The sequence below is a fragment of the Raphanus sativus genome, chromosome 2, assembly GCF_000801105.2.
Source record: "Raphanus sativus cultivar WK10039 chromosome 2, ASM80110v3, whole genome shotgun sequence".
NCBI classification, from domain to species: Eukaryota; Viridiplantae; Streptophyta; class Magnoliopsida; order Brassicales; family Brassicaceae; genus Raphanus; species Raphanus sativus.
Genome location: NC_079512.1, coordinates 29,314,640 through 29,330,853, shown reverse-complemented (window position 1 = coordinate 29,330,853; position 16,214 = coordinate 29,314,640). Strand labels below are relative to the sequence as shown.

General features: G+C 38.9%; 4 protein-coding genes, 1 long non-coding RNA gene, 4 other non-coding genes and 1 pseudogene across 14 annotated transcripts; 8 read left to right on the top strand and 2 right to left on the bottom strand.

Moving 5' to 3' along the window:
* The first annotated feature begins 967 nt into the window (after positions 1-967).
* LOC108839607 (BAHD acyltransferase BIA1) lies at positions 968-2,530 on the top strand. The gene has a single exon (XM_018612361.2). It carries the CDS (start codon positions 1,039-1,041, stop codon positions 2,374-2,376), a length of 1,338 nt encoding a protein of 445 aa, XP_018467863.2. The 5' UTR covers positions 968-1,038; the 3' UTR covers positions 2,377-2,530.
* Positions 2,531-4,176: 1,646 nt separating this feature from the next.
* On the top strand, positions 4,177-5,863 carry LOC108819357 (BAHD acyltransferase BIA1-like). The gene has a single exon (XM_018592375.2). The coding sequence runs from the start codon at positions 4,288-4,290 to the stop codon at positions 5,632-5,634; it is 1,347 nt and encodes a 448-aa protein (XP_018447877.2). The 5' UTR covers positions 4,177-4,287; the 3' UTR covers positions 5,635-5,863.
* Positions 5,864-6,217: 354 nt separating this feature from the next.
* LOC108839190 (probable fructokinase-1) lies at positions 6,218-7,695 on the top strand. Of its 4 annotated transcripts, XM_018612004.2 has the most exons (3): positions 6,277-6,780; positions 7,079-7,276; positions 7,391-7,695. In XM_018612004.2, exons 1-3 carry the CDS (start codon positions 6,715-6,717, stop codon positions 7,409-7,411), a joined length of 285 nt encoding a protein of 94 aa, XP_018467506.1. In that variant the 5' UTR covers positions 6,277-6,714; the 3' UTR covers positions 7,412-7,695. The 4 variants fall into 4 exon arrangements, with proteins under 4 accessions (XP_056858960.1, XP_056858961.1, XP_056858959.1 ...); XM_057002980.1 differs by having other exon boundaries at positions 6,218-6,780; positions 7,129-7,695; XM_057002981.1 differs by having other exon boundaries at positions 6,221-6,829; positions 7,129-7,695.
* Positions 7,696-7,881: 186 nt separating this feature from the next.
* On the bottom strand, positions 7,882-9,563 carry LOC108843653 (UDP-glycosyltransferase 71B5). Its single transcript, XM_018616894.2, has one exon. It carries the CDS (start codon positions 9,446-9,448, stop codon positions 8,018-8,020), a length of 1,431 nt encoding a protein of 476 aa, XP_018472396.2. The 5' UTR covers positions 9,449-9,563; the 3' UTR covers positions 7,882-8,017.
* A 656-nt stretch (positions 9,564-10,219) lies between these two features.
* Positions 10,220-11,917, top strand: LOC130507982 (uncharacterized). Of its 3 annotated transcripts, XR_008942639.1 has the most exons (3): positions 10,470-11,319; positions 11,399-11,483; positions 11,615-11,917. It is a non-coding gene; the product is annotated as an uncharacterized LOC130507982 (long non-coding RNA). The 3 variants fall into 3 exon arrangements; XR_008942641.1 differs by having other exon boundaries at positions 10,220-11,450; XR_008942640.1 differs by having other exon boundaries at positions 10,220-11,483.
* On the top strand, positions 10,951-11,051 carry LOC108843652 (small nucleolar RNA Z157/R69/R10). The gene has a single exon (XR_008943056.1). It is a non-coding gene; the product is annotated as a small nucleolar RNA Z157/R69/R10 (small nucleolar RNA).
* Positions 11,123-11,209, top strand: LOC130508875 (small nucleolar RNA R11/Z151). Its single transcript, XR_008943060.1, has one exon. It is a non-coding gene; the product is annotated as a small nucleolar RNA R11/Z151 (small nucleolar RNA).
* On the top strand, positions 11,251-11,375 carry LOC130508876 (small nucleolar RNA Z152/R70/R12). The gene has a single exon (XR_008943061.1). It is a non-coding gene; the product is annotated as a small nucleolar RNA Z152/R70/R12 (small nucleolar RNA).
* Positions 11,419-11,545, top strand: LOC130508894 (small nucleolar RNA snoR80). Its single transcript, XR_008943078.1, has one exon. It is a non-coding gene; the product is annotated as a small nucleolar RNA snoR80 (small nucleolar RNA).
* A 133-nt stretch (positions 11,918-12,050) lies between the features above and the next one.
* LOC108842018 (UDP-glycosyltransferase 71B5-like) lies at positions 12,051-13,721 on the bottom strand (annotated as a pseudogene).
* Between the last annotated feature and the right edge of the window lie 2,493 nt (positions 13,722-16,214).

The following is a 16,214-nucleotide window of genomic DNA, read 5'->3' as shown; positions in this document are numbered from 1 at the left end:
TATTTTTATAATAATTTATGGTATATAAATGTAAAAATCATTTTTCTACTTTATGATATATAATTAAATTTAAAAGATATTAAGGCAGATGTAAATTATATTTTTATATGAATATTTGTTAAATAAAATTTACTATTTATATGGTTTTATGATCATTAATATTTTTATAACTAAAATTTTAAATCATTGATAACAAAAACTTTAATATGCAATTTTTAATATTTTAGTAATTTATAAAACGTTTATATGATTTCAATAAAAATTTGAAATAAAATAAAATGATAGAGGATGTACAAATCTTTATTATTTAAAATCACTAATTATCATATATAATTTGATTAAATTAGATAATTTTTATCTTTTATTTAACATAAGAATAAAAATACTTTTATATATTAATAATTAGTTCTATGATTAGTGTAATAGAAAATATACTATATATTTAGATGTACCAACTTATTTTCTAAGGATTCTGAAAATCATTCTTGTGATAATATGTATCCTAGTTCAAATTTCAAAAATTGTAATGTTTCTCAAATAATATATAAGAATATAGATGTCCTAAATACTCTCAATGAGATATTCTAGAAAATGAATAAAATTTAATGGCATTTTTAGTAATAAATACGGTAGGTAAATGTTGTTTTCAAAATTATATGATAAGTTAATAGAATAGATCTAAGAGCATCAGCATCAATAAAAGTTCTAACAAGCTGCTCTCTAATTACAAAATTAATATAACTTATGTTTTAATTAAATTTTAAGCACAAATAAAATTAAACTAATAATAGCATGACATCTATTAGAGCATGTTCTCTTTTTTTCTCTCCTCTATTAAGTTTTTTCATTTTTCTTACTTTTTATAATAATACTATTATATTAGTTTCAAAAACACTTTTAAAAACTATTGTTGTGGATGCTCTAGGATTTCTATGTAAGACCACTTGTATAAAAGGAATACTCCTCTACCTGCAAACAACACAGAATCAACAAAAGAAAAGAAAGAGAGAGAAAAAAACAGAGAAAGGTAAATAATAGATGGAGACTATGAAGGTTAAAACCACCAGTAAGGAAATCATAAAACCATCTTCCACAACCCCAAGCGATCTCCGAACTCTCCAACTCTCTATATATGATCACTTCCTCCCTCCCATTTACACAGTCGCCTATCTCTTCTACGCCAAAGATGAGTTGATGATCTCACCAGAACACACTTCCCACAAACTCAAGACTTCTCTGTCCGAAACCTTGACCAAACTCTACCCCCTCGCCGGAAGAATCAACGGAGTCACCGTCGACTGTAACGACGAAGGAGCTGTTTTCGTGGAGGCTCGAGTCGACAACTGTTCCCTCTCTGGTTTCCTCGCATCACCAGATCTCAAAGCCCTCCAGCAGTTGCTTCCTCTAGACGCCGTCGTCCAGAACCCCTACGAGGCTGCTTCCACATGGCCTCTGTTGCTCGTGAAGGCGACTTACTTCCACTGCGGAGGGATGGCTATCGGAGTCTGCATCACTCACAAGATCGCCGACGCAGCCTCCATCTCGACCTTCCTTCGGACTTGGTCTGCTGAGGCTCGTGGAGAGGCCGAGGTGGTTCCCGAGTTCGCCGCAGCGAGTTTTTACCCACCAGCCAATGATACCTATAAGCTTCCTGTGGACGAGAAAGCGAGCAAGAGAAGCAGCAGCATCACGAAGAGATTCGTCTTCGGTGCAGCTAAGTTGGAAGAGCTCAGGACCAAAGCCACTACTAGTCCAGAATCCTTACACCGACCTACGCGTGTAGAGAGCGTCACTGCCCTTCTCTGGAAGTGCTTCGTCTCTGCTACATCCTCAGAGACTTGCGGTGGTCGCAAAGTTCTGATCCAGCTCGCTGACTTGCGCTCCAGGTTACCTTCCCTTCTCCCAGAAAGCCTGATCGGGAACGTCATGTTCTCCTCTGTTGTATTAAGTACTACTGGTCAAGGAGAGGAAGTGAAAATAGAAGAGGCCACTAGAGACTTGCGTAAAAAGAAAGAGGAGTTCCGAACTATGATCCAAGACGACGAAGATGGCTCATCTTCGATGATGATCGGTTCTAAACTGGCTAATCTGATGCTCACTAATTATTCGCGGATGAGCTACGAGACACACGAGCCCTACACGGTGAGTAGCTGGTGCAAATTGCCAGTCTACGAGGCCAGCTTTGGATGGGGATACCCGGTTTGGGTTGTTGGAAACGTGGCTCCCGCGTTCGGAAACATTGCCATGTTGATCGATTCCAAGGACGGACGTGGGATTGAAGCGTTTGTTACGCTGCCTGAAGAGAACATGTCATTGCTCGAGCAGAACCCGGAACTGCTCGCCTTTGCTTCCTTGAATCCATGTGTCTTGGTCTAAGCTATAAATTATGTACTCAAATAAAATCTGTTGTCATTTTCAAAAAATAAAATAAAATAAATTCTGTTGTTTCTTTAATAAAAAGATATGAAACGAGAAATGTGAAACCTGTTGGAAAATCATTTACGCTTTTATTGTATCTGAAATTAGATTATTTTCGCACAAACAATCATGTCCCGTTCACCTTTTTGTTATGCATATTAGTTTACAACAGTTCACTGCCTTTTCTAGCCAAATAAAATATTAGAACTTCCTTCCTTTTTTTGTGAATATATGTTAATTTTTTTTTTAAATACTATTTTTACATCTAGTGCATTAATTTAAGAAAATCAACACTATAAAAAAATATTCAAAAGAAAGAATTAGTTATCTTGTGGCAAGCCACAAAGAAAACCCTGCTGCAAATTTGAAGTTTTCTTGCTGGGGGAAAGCTAAGCATCGTTTCTGAGTTAGCCGATCCACCATTTTTGCAACTCCTGCTGTTGTAGTAGACGTAGCTGCATGTCTCCTTTCATTTCTTCACTTCCACAGAGAATATATATTGTTGCCTGGAGAGTGTAATGTGTGAGAAAAGTTTCAAGTAGACCTGCGTTAGTGTCCTTACCAAGGTCCATCAGTTCTGACCATCTCGTAGTGAAACTCGTCTGAAGCAAACCTAACACTGGAAGCGACCAGACCTCCGATGAATAAACACACTCAAAGAATAAATGTTGACGAGTTTGAGTTTCGAGAGGAGTTTGGCACAGAGTGCATGACTAGTTGATACTGGCATTCTAGGCTAGCTGTTGAGAGTTGATTCCTTGAGTAAAACCTGCATATGAAAGAGTGAAGACAATGAGAAGAAGATGAACAACAAGCAAGAAGAAGAAGAAGAATCAAGCAACGTGAAGGAAGGAAGAAGAAGAATGGTCAAGGTGAAAACTAACAATTATGTAACTAGTAGTTAAGAATGAGTAGTTAAGTTAAGAATTAGTTGGTTAGTAAGTCAACTAAGTTCAGAGTTGATAAAAGAGTTGCAAAGAGAGTTGGTGAGAGTTGTTAGAATAGTTAAGCTATGGAGTGTGAGTTTAGTCTAAAGACTAGAAGTATGTTTAAGTGAGCAAGGAACTATATTTAGTGTCAGTAAGGAGTCTACTATAAAGACCAAGTGTGATGGATTGTAAGATGTGTGCAAAAAAATGAATGAAAAAGTTGTTTGGTAAAAATCAAATCTTGTACAACAAAACAGAGAAAAACAGAGGTACAAAAGAGAGAAACAAATCAAAGTGAGAATCACAACACTAGCATTCTATTAGAACCTTCTTCTTTCTAAATCTACATACATATTTCATTGAAGTTGGAAGGTTTGTCAAATGGGAGGATGTGAAGAAACAATTAAAAAAGTTGTTGAAAGCTAAAGGAATCTCAAAAAATTGGTTTCTTCACGTTTTTTATTGGCAATCACCAGATTTATTGTTAGAAGACAATAGTCCCCAATTCAGCCCATTTAAGAGTTTCCAAGAACTCATTTGCTATTTCAGAATATGAGTAAGCAATAAAAACTAAAAATCTTTAAGTGATTATTATATGAGAAATTCTATTAAAACATAGTATAATGTTATGTCTAACTATATATTTCATTTATTCAAGAGATTATTCTATCAAATTAAAGTAATATTAAACAGAAATATGATTATAAAAAATATAACCACTTCTTTGGCTTAGTTATATATTAACTTAGTTATATAGTATAAAATAAAAATTAAAATACACAAGATTTTCCGGAGTATTGAAAAAGTTTGAAATAATCCTTGTGAACAGCATGGAGTAAAGACATTTCAACTCTCCCTGTTTTCTTCCACCCACGCTTAACCTCTAATCAGCACTTTTTTCTTTTCTTTCAATTTGACTTTGAGGTATCAAAGGAAGACAATGGAAGTAAAGCTAGAAGTGATCGGAAGAGATGTGATCAAGCCTTCTTCCCCTGCACCTCATGATGACCGCCTTCAACTTTCCTTGTTAGATCTCAGCCTTCCAGCCATTTACGTTGCAACCACCTTCTTCTACAAATCCATCGCCGGAGAGTCGCCTGAGATCATGTCCCGGAGGCTGAAAACCTCTCTGTCCGAGACTCTGTCACGTTTCTACCCTCTAGCTGGACGTCAAGAAGGCCTTTCCATATGCTGCAACGACGAAGGAGTCATCTTCACTGAGGCACGAACCGATCTCCTTCTCTCAGATTTCTTGAGAAACCTCAGTACAAACTCCCTCGCAGCATTCCTCCCTGAGATCGAGCAGGGAGAATCTGCTGGGACGCGGCCGTTGCTGAGGGTCAAGGTCATTTACTTCGGGTCGGGATCAGGAGTCGCGGTTACTGTTGGCATCTCTCACCAGATCTGCGACGCGTCCTCGTTGTTGACCTTCGCACAAGCCTGGGCGGCTACATCAAAAGGGACTACAACATGTAGTCCACACTTTGCAGGAGCCACGATATACCCTCCTCCTCCTCCACCTGCCTCCTTCCAGTCTCTTTCTATTGATGACCTTTACGAGCTTCGAGGCAGATGTGTAACCAATAGACTCGTCTTCAAATCCTCCAAGATCGCTGAGCTTAAACGCAAGGCGAGTAGCGAAAGCGTCCCGGTACCTACGCGTGTGGAAGCCATCATGTCACTTATTTGGAGATGTGCCGCAAACGCCTCACGGTCTAACTCGGCATCTCCGAAGTCAACGGTTATGACTCAAGCGATGGACTTGAGGCTTAGGATACCCTTTAATGTTTTGCCACAAGACTCCATGGGCAATCTACAAACTCTTTTCTTCGTCAGGAAAGGGACAGAGAGCGAGTTAGAGATCGACGAAATGGTTTCTGACTTTAGAAAGACTAAAGAAGAATTCAGCGAGATGATCAAAGAGAATCTCCAAGGGTATGATAATGATACAGCTACCATCACAACCACCAAACTCGGTCAGAACTTGTTGAGTGTGATGGGAGATTTTATGTCGGAGTGCTACAAACCGGACATAGACTTATACATAATGTCTAGCTGGTGTAGGAAGCCTTTCTACGAGGTTGATTTCGGATGGGGTAATCCGGTCTGGATGGGACCTTCTTCACATACCGTCTACGATAACATGGTGTTCGTGGTTCTGACGGATTCAAGGGATGGTCAAGATGTAGAAGCTTGGGTAGGCTTACCAGAACAAGACATGCCTGTTTTCCTATGTGACCAAGACTTGCTTGCTTATGCTGTCCTAAACCCCCCGGTGTTGATATAAGCAAGAATCCAACCCAGTAAGCAACATCTCAGTGTTTGGAGGAAAGTTGTCGTTGGTATATCTAAATAAAGCTATGTCTGATTTAATAAATTGCTGCGATATGGGTTTGTGTTTTATGTTGGTTTACAACTTTAATATATATATATATATATATATATATATATGGTAAACAAACAACTTCAATATGTGTGTACTCATATGGTTTATTTAGTTTTTGTGTGTTGCCACCTTGCTTTCGGCAGTTATGATTGTTTAGAAATGTTGTTAACCTATACAAGGCACAAAAATTGCGTTTGCGAGTAGAAGCGGAAAAACTAGTCAGACCTTAGTGTACCAAGACAGTCAATCATGGTTTACCACTCCTAAAATGTTATTACGTATTCGTAATAGCCAAAACATAGGAGGATATCAAATTTACCCTAACATAGAAATCAAACAGATTTTGGTGAAACTTGTCATTTTTTTCACATTTTCGGCACACTTATTAGTTCTTATTGACAATTTAATAATATATTTTAAAATTTGTTATTGTTGAAATCTTTTAAATATTATGTCTTCAATTTTTTTTTTGAAGTGTTGTGATGAAATTTTGTTAAAATACTAAAATTCAAAGCACATTATTAGACCATCTTTATCGGTCTCAATTACCACGGTTCTTAGCATTAAACCAGAAAAAAATAAAACAAAAAATTGAAATAATAGAAGGACGTTAACTAAATAAGAAGTGTTCTTAACGCGTCCTTATGAGACACATGTTGCCTTTTCATCTATCTCTTTCTCTCTCTTGAAATCTCGACTCGTCTTCTTCTCCTCGACGATGAATGGAATCCTTGATAGTTTCTCTGGGTTTTCTTTTCCTCTGTTGTAGTCTCCTATTTATGATCTCAATCATCTGTTGTGGCCTTGGTATCATGGGATTACAGAGGCGAATTTGATCTCTCTCTTTCGCCGTCGATTTGAGGTTTTCCTTTGATCGGAATTTAATGAGTTACCGGGTCTCCTCCATACTCCTCCTCATCCTCCTAGCTAGATCATGTTTACCTTCCGGGTTCGCTTCTGTTTGCGATCATCATCATAATAATGAATTGGAGGAGGTGTTCCGATGCAGAATCGAGAGATTCGTACAACGACCTTGATGTGTTTAACGTAAGGATGAAGTCTTGATCTTTATGGTGATGGTGAAATTGATCACCAGGTTGAGTATTTTTTGCTTAAAGTTGTTACCTTTACAGCTGATCTCAATGGAGAGAACCTTTTGCTTTTCTTGAATAGTTTGATAATGATTGACCCCCATCGTAGTTAATACTCAACACACAAAGAATCATATCAATATGGGTCCATTGATAATTATTCCTTCTGATCAAAGTTGTCTTTTGTTTACTAGATTTTTTTGAACTTGGGTATTTGTAGATTGGTGTAAATAATGTGATGTGTTTGTTTGCAGGCTAAAGTGTTTCACTATGGATCAATAAGATTAATAGTGGAGCCATGTAGGTCGGCTCACTTGAAGGCAATGGAAGTGGCGAAAGAAGCGGGAGCTCTTCTTTCCTACGACCCAAACCTCAGGGAGCCTCTGTGGCCATCAAAGGAAGAAGCCAAGACACAGATCACGAGCATCTGGGAGAAGGCTGAGATCATCAAGGTAAGCGACGTCGAGCTTGAGTTTCTTACTGGAAGCAACAAAATCGATGATGAGACCCCAATGTCCTTGTGGCATCCCAACTTGAAGCTCTTGCTTGTCACTCTCTTGTTACAGGTATGGAATGGAGTTGCATGAGGAAGAGGAGATTGCAGAAGAGATAGCTCGGTTGAGGAGCGGAGCTAGCCGTTTGGCAGAAGCTAAGAAGTCTTCAAGGGGAGCTCCTGCACAGCTAGTTGAAGCGATGAACAAGTTCAGACGAAGCAACTGAAGACGCTCAGTTCAGAAGCCAATTTGGGACAGTGGACTAGGCCTCAGTCTTCCACATTAACAAAGAACTTGCAGGATAGGTTAAATCGGTTTGCAGCTAATTTGAAACAAACTGGACAACGTGATCTAACTTGTTTATGTTCTTCTTTTTATAGACCACTGCCACAGCAGAGAACTGAGAACCAGCATAAAAAGTCCCACCAATATTCATCACTTTTCCAAAAATCTCTTAACAATGTCCTTAGTTACCAATTAATAATAAACTAATCTAAGGACTCTTAGAAAAGTCCCATTGATAAAGATGGTCTTAGTTTCATACTACATTTGACAGACATGTAAATCATTCACGGGTCTTCTTTATTCACGAGATATACGATACAGAACAACACATAGGCAAATAAGTCAATGCATGCACGTCATAGTGAACATGCAAAACTCCATCTCGTTTTAACTTCCCCTCCAATGAAATTGAGCCTAGATCACAACATTCTCGATCACGTCTTGAATGAACTTTTTTAAAGCCACCTTCGAAGATCCTCCCTCCATTAACGCCACGTGGCACTTCTCAGCCATCTCCTCCACTCTGTTCCTGACGTCACTACCTTCCTCCATCACACGCCTTATCGCTCCCTCCAGATCCTCAGCCGTAACCGTCTCCATCTCCCCCTTTTCCAACAAATCCCCCTTAATGAACCTCCTTATCTCCACCGCCAGTCCCAGCTCCTCCACCATCCCGAACGCATTCACCTTCTGCTCCGCGTAGAGCGGCCACGTCACCATCGGAACGCCGAACCACAAGCTCTCGAGCATCGAGTTCCATCCACAGTGAGTGACGAATCCACCAATCGCCGGCTTCGCTAGCACCGCCGTTTGCGGAGCCCACCCGATCACCTTCCCTCTATCCGACGTCCGATCCAAGAACCCCTCCGGGAGAACCTCCTCCAGATTCGCGTAGTCTCCGGGACCTTCCGTCAATATATTCGGCGATGCGCGACGGAGCGACCAGAGAAACCGGTGACCGCTTCGATCAAGCGCTACAGCGATCTCTCTAGTTTGTTCATCGCTGAAACCTCCCAAGCTACCGAAACAGAGGAACACCACGGATCTCGCCGGTTGATCGTCGAGCCACCGCAAAATCTCCGGCTCCTTTTCACCGTTTTCAAGGTGCAACACTGGTCCAATAGGATAAGCTCGAGGGAGGTCACCATCACGTGATAAAACATTCAAAGCGTGAGGCTCCAGCTCAGCAACGGTATTTACCAAAATACCCTTCATCTTTCGGAAGTTTCTTGCTTGGGCTAGAAACAACGGTAGCCACTCATTCGAGACGAAAATGTACGGAAGACACTCGACGGGATAAGGACGAGTGAAACACGGAATCTCCAACTCTTTCACGGACTCGCTCAGCTCGCTCGTGTCGCACTTCTTCTCGTCGTACATCTCCTGGAGACGAAGCGTGAACCCGAGGAACGAGGCGTTAGATGTGTACACCATGTAAGTCGGGACTCCGAACTCGTCGGCCACATCCATCATCGAGATACAGAACATGTCGATGACGAACCCGGCAAGCCGCCGCGGCGGAGACGACGGCTGCGAGTCGAGGAGTCTCGCGACTGCATCCCTCACTTGCGGCTTTTGATTGGCGATGTAGACTTGAGTCGGGGGACGTTCCCCGGTCGGATTAACGGCGACGGAGATGGTTTCGTGACGGAGACGATCTTGAGACGGGGTGAAGAGGGAGGAGATTTGGGCGGAGTCATCCGCGTCGCCGGCGGAAGATCGCGGGATGATGATGACGGTGATGGAAAGACGTTCGTCTCCGTTGACTAGCTGCTTGGCTAACTCGACGGTTGATCTGAGATGACCGATTCCCGGCGACGGTATAAACACAAGCTCCATCGTCATTATCGTGATTTTATTGGTTGATAGTCTTTGCTTTGCTTTTAAAGGTTTTGTATCCTTTTATTTCTTCTTGGTTGATGTGCCAGAAATAGTGTGTACTTTTTATAAAGTAACTAGGTGTTTTCCTGCACCATGTGCAGTAAAATTGTTTTCAAAATTTAATTTATATTTAAAATAAGGTTTATTAAATATTATAGATTTTATTATTTTTACCGATATTTAAATATGGATTTTATTTATTTAAATATTAAATTAAGATAAAATGATTTTTTTTGTTTAAAAATATATTGTATAATTATCAAAAATTGAACTAACAATATTTATAGAATCTGTAGATATATAAGAATATAATGATTTTACGATTAGAAATCAATTCTTTTTAAAATTGTAGCAATTTTTAAAGATTTAGTAATACAAATTGTGTAATTATAGAAAATAAAATATAATATAATTTCGAAATTTTAATGTTATATATGAATATATTTATTTTATAGATGATGTTTGTGATATTACCATATTTAAAGAAGTTTACCAGAAATAAATATCAATATTAAATGTAAGGTATGAGTTATTACCATATTCTAAAAAGTTTATCAAAAATATAAATCAACATTAAATGAAATAATCCATGTCATATTTTTCGGAAACCATGTCATAAATTTTAGTAGCCATGTCATATTTTTTTTGTGAAACTGATTGTAGAAGGTTTATTAAATATTATAGATTTTATTATTTTTACCGATATTTAAATATAGATTTTATTTATTTAAATATTAAATTAAGATAAAATATTTTTTATTTAAAAATATATTGTATAGTTATTAAAAATTTGAACTAACAATATTTATAGAATCTGTAGATTTATAAGAATCTAATGATTTTACGATTAGAAATCAAAATTTTTAAACAAAATTGTAGCAATTTTTTAAAGATTTAGTAATATAAATTATATAATTATAGAAAATAAAATAAAATATAATTTCGAAATTTTAATGTTATATATGAATATATTTATTTTATAGATGATGTATGTGATATTATCATATTTAAAGAAGTTTACCAAAAATAAATATCAATATTAAATGTAAGGTATGAGTTATTACCATATTCTAAAAAGTTTACCAAAAATATAAATCAACATTAAATGAAATAATCCATGTCATATTTTTTGGAAGCCATGTCATCAATTTTAGTAGACATGTCATAGTTTTTTGTGTGAAACTGATTGTAGAGAGGACATGTGGCAAAATCACTTCTCAAATATAGTCTAGGGACTTAGTTGTTTGTTGGGTCACGTAATATCGGCCCATATAGTTTAATTGGGCCAAGTAAAGCCCATAATAAAGTACAGCCGCCGAGGGAAACCCTAATCTCCCAGTGTTCTGTATATTTATTATGGTTTTCTTCTTCTCCCAACCATAGTATCTTTGTCATCTGTCTTGTCTCTTTATTATTGTTCTGTTTAGAGTTTTGTTGAAAGAGTTCGTTTTGTGTCTTGTGTGGAAGGGTATATGGTGATGCTACAATAATGTTGTGGACTAGAGTTTCAGATCTGGGCACTTCACCCAGAAGTTGAAGAGTAACCCTTGGCTGTCTGAGTATTCCCTTTCACACCCTTTATTAGTTATTTTGATTAATTTAGTTTTTTTTATTGATGTTGGCTATGGGATATTTGATGAGCTTATGATGATAAAAACAATTATCTTAGCGGATTTCAGTGAGGTTTATTTCAATGATCTGAATTTGTTACACACACTGAGGCTCTTTTATGTTTACCAAGTTTTTTTTGGTTGCGTTATATTTTTGATGCTATGATGAGATGAAAGCACGAAGAGTGTAAGAAGAGCAGTGGACAATTACAGATTCTGTGAAGGGTTTGTTTTTGCCGTGAGCTTTCCTAAATAAACGACTTCTCCTTCCACTGAGCATATTGAAATTGTTTTTTCTTTTTAGTGTCTTTTTGGGCGTCCATTACCAATTCTGAGGGATAAGACAATTCCTTTAGGTATAATGGCTTGTGACGCAATATCAATTCGTGGTATATCCTGATCATCTTGTTATTTTCACTGCTTTTTGATCCTGGAAATGCCTCGTATATTATTTAAAAATTTTCTTTTCTTTGATTTACTAATATCAACTTGTTTTCATCGTTGCCATGATTGTGTAAAGGGTTGAAGCTCATTGATGTGTCGCCACAAGAGTTCTAATTGGTGCGAAGCTTTAAGAGACTGAGATTAGGGAGGCCAAGACGCTATAATACGATGTGATTGCCAGTTCGTTTTGGTTATTTACACCCAGTGTATCTTTAATCTCGGACCTTTTTATTGTGGTGGCTGTTTCGTTTTTTTTGGAAAATAATGTAAATAACAAACATGTAAGAACAAATACGTTTGACTTTGTTATTCAACCACTCTATGAATACAGTGGAGTTGTTGAAAAATAAAAAAAGGGAGTGAAATTAATTTGGTTTGATTTGATCAACCTTTTGGAAAAGCAAAATTGGAGACTACAGACCACAAAAAATTTAGAAATTTGATTCATATTTTTTGGAACATAAAGAACTCTACTTTTTATTATAAATGATTTTGTTTTAAAAGATTATATATGAAATTTTGGTAAAATATTAAATCCAAAGCTCATTTGTCATTATAACTTCAGAATACATTTGATACACATGTAAACCATATATGGACCGAACTCCAGAAATGTAACATACAGCACACATACGAAAAATAAGTCAACGTATATCATAGTGATTGTGCAAAACTCAGATTCCTTTGAACTTTCCCTCCAATGAGCCTTAGAGTTAGACCACAACATTCTCGATCACGTCTTGGATAAACTTTCTTAAAGCCACCTTCAAAGATCCTCCGTCCATCAATGCCACATGGCACTTCTCAGCCATCTCCTCCACTCTGTTCCTGACGTCACTACCTTCCTCCATCACACGCCTTACCGCTCTCTCCAGATCCTCCGCCGTAACCGTCTCCATCGTTCCTTCAAACAAATCCCCCTTGATAAACCTCCGTATCTCCACCGCCAATCCCAGCTCCTCCACCATCTCGAACGCGTTCACCTTCTGCTCCGCGTAGAGCGGCCACGTCACCATCGGAACACCAAACCACAAGCTCTCGAGCATCGAGTTCCATCCACAGTGAGTCACGAATCCACCAATCGCCGGCTTCGCTAGCACCGCCGTTTGCGGAGCCCATCCGATCACCTTCCCTCTACCCGACGTCCGATCCAAGAATCCCTCCGGGAGAATCTCCTCCAGATTCGCGTAATCTCCGAGACCTTCCTTCAACACATTCGACGCGCCGCGACGGAGCGACCAGAGAAACCGGTGACCGCTTCGATCAAGCGCTACAGCAATCTCTCTAGTTTGTTCCTCATTGAAACCTCCAAAGCTACCGAAACAGAGAAACACAACCGATCTCGCCGGTTGCTCTCGTCGAGCCACCGCGAAATCTCCGACTCCTTCCCGCCTTCAGATTGTATTTGGAGATGCAACACTGGTCCTACGGGATAAGCTCGAGGGAGATCACCAACATCACTATCACGTGATAAAACATTCAAAGCGTGAGGCTCAAGCTCAGCCACTGTATTTACCAAAATACCTTTCATCTTTCGGAACTTTCTCGCCTGAGCTAAAAAGAACGGTAACCACTCTTTCGAAAAGAATATGTACGGAAGACACTCGACAGGATAAGGACGAATCAAACACGGAAACTCCGACTGAGTCATCCAACTTGCTCGTGTCGTACTTTTTCTCGTCGTGCATCATCTGGACGTGAAGCATGATCCCGAGGAACGTGGCGTTGGATGTGTACGCCATGTAAGTCGGAACTTTAAATTCATCGGCTAGATCCATCATTCGATATACAGAACATGTCGACGACGAACCCTGCGAGTCGCGGCGGCGGCGGCGAGTCAACTCGCGTTGGATCGAGGATTCTCGCGACTGCTTCTCACACTTGTGGCTTTTGATTGGCGATGTAGATCTCGGTCGGGAGACGATCGGTCGTTTTTTGTTCTGCGACTGAGATGGTTTCGTGGCGGAGACGGTCTTGAGACGGGGTGAAGAGGGAGGAGATTTGGGCTGAATCGTCCGCGTCGCCGGCGGAAGATCTTGGAATGATGATAACGGTGATGGAGAGACGATCATCACCGTTGACTAGTTGCTTAGCTAACTCGACGACTGACCTGAGATGACCGATTCCCGGCGACGGTATGAACACAAGTTCCATCGTCATTTTATTGGTTGGTAGTTCTTTCCTTTTTTAGATTTGTGAACATAAGCTCCAGAATAGTAAGTGTGTTTTTATAGAGTAACTAAGTTGTTTGGTGGGCTAATGAAGGTTGGCCCATATAGTTTAAGTGGGCAAAGAATAGCCACCTACGGAAACCCAAATCCTCAGTTTCTGTCTCTCTCTGTCTGTATTTAATATGCTTTTTGTTCGTCTTCTCGTTAGATCTTCGTCTCTTTTTGTGTATGTAATATGGCTTTATTATTGGTGGGTTAAGAGTTCTATGTCTGTGTTCAAAAAAAAAAAAGAGTTCTATGTCTTGGATGTAAACCGAATTTAAATCAACATACAGAATAACTTCCTTCGAACTAGCTTCTTAATATGTGACTTTCTACTAATTTTAGAAGCATTATATATAACAAATGATGTTGAAGTATTATTTTTTAAAAGATTTATGATATAATTTTATTTTTGTTTTATATATTTTATCAATATATGTTGTATCCATATCTATAAATTTTTGGTTTTGTCATTTCTTAATATGTTACATATAGTAGAATTAAAGTCTCATAGTTTGTACTAATTTTTGCATAGTATATACTTCTAGTCTTCCAAATAAGGTAAATCAGACCTCTTGTAAACCATTAATAACTTTGATTGGAATTCTTCATTTTGCAACCATATGTCTTCATTAGATCCATTGGTGATCTGCGGATGTTAAATCTTTTGGAGGTAATTCCTTTTTTTTTGTGATGTGTTGTATATTAATTGAGTGTATATTCCAAATGGTCAATGGATAGAGGACCATTTGACCTTAGCTCTACTTTTCATGTTTCATTGCTTCGAAAATAAAAATTAATAGTACATGATTAAATTATGGAAGTTATAGAGATAATGATGAGATATAAGAGATAATGACATAACTTGTATTAGATATACTCATATCCCTGTAATATAGGAATCTATAGACTCTCGATACCTGTATATATACTGATCTTGGTACATTAATAATAACAACACTTTTCACATTATTATATGGTATCAGAGCAATACGATCTCTGACCTATTCTCTAACGCTTCCGCACTCTAAAATTTTTTTACGCCATTGATCTATACTTATCATGGCTACTACTACTTCATCTTCTACCTCTACCAGCACCGAATCGGTTACTTCTTCAACTCCTACCACCGAAGCACTTACTTCGGATTCTATATACTACCTCCATCCCTCTGATAACCCTGGATCCTTGATCACACCTGTGATCCTTAAAGAAGACAATTATGCTGAATGGGCTACAGAGTTTTGGAACTGATGTGGTCATCAAACCAGTGGTTGAACCAGAGGTCAACCAAGCAGTCCAAACCGGCCACTTTGGAGGTACCAGCGACATAGGTCCAGTCCACGGCATATATCTCGACAACCAAAAGGAGTTTTGGAGTGAAACAAATTTTAATGGATTCTACACTCAAGACGGAGTCCAGCCCAATTGGAATATCCAGAAAATCTTACTGGACCAAGGAGTTATGAATTTTACAAACCGGAGGTTCCCCAGTCCATCCATCTGCGAGTACCCGACTTTTGAAGGAGATTCAAGCCCAATGAAGAAGCGGCCTGAACCAAAGCCAATCATAGGATTCAAGAGGAGTCTCTCATCTTTCCAGGAAGCCCAATATCAGGAGAAATGGCCACGGAAATTAGGAGTTATGCCCAATATACCAAAACCGGTCAAACCAGTTCTACACCTGCCTCAATTGGAAGCTAGCCGGTTCAATCAGCTTCAAACCAGACATTGGCGTCCAGGAGATCATTCCAACCAATCAGGAGGTATTGAAGTAGTCCTTAGCTACACCAGAGCCCAGGGGATCAGTTGGTTCAATGAAGAGTCACTTAAATCAAACCGGAGCTATTTATGGAAAGATTGGACAATCTATCGGTTTGATCATTTCCAACCAAACCAACTCCGACCAGAAGACAATAAGATCAGTCCCAGACTTCCAGAAGACATTATATTCATTCAAGAGGATTTCTACAAGTTCATATCATGCACCAGCCATCATAGGATCAGGAGGATCCCCATTAACACCAAGCTGCCTTATTTGGAGATTCTTGCATTCAAACTCCAACAGCTCTTGAGCAACCTGACTTATCAAAGCATCCTTACACAGAGCTTTGTGGCGTCCTCAATCCCCCCATCATTTCCATCTACTGATTTGCCTTGAGAGAGACTTCAGTCCAGCAAGCAAATCCCATATCTATCCATCTTCCATCCATTGATCTTGTTGAGAGTGACTTCAGTCCAGCAACAAAGATCTCATCTCTCATAAACTTATAAAACTCATAAAAAGGTTCACTCTTTGTTTCAGGTACCAATCCGAACTATTGGACTAAACCTCAGTTCCATATTTCCGGAAGGCCTGACCCTGTGCCCACAACATTTTGGTATCAGAGCTCAAAGCTCCTGAATCAGGTCCATTCTATCCTTGCATCATATCCCATATTTGCTTGCATTTTCTTTTCCATT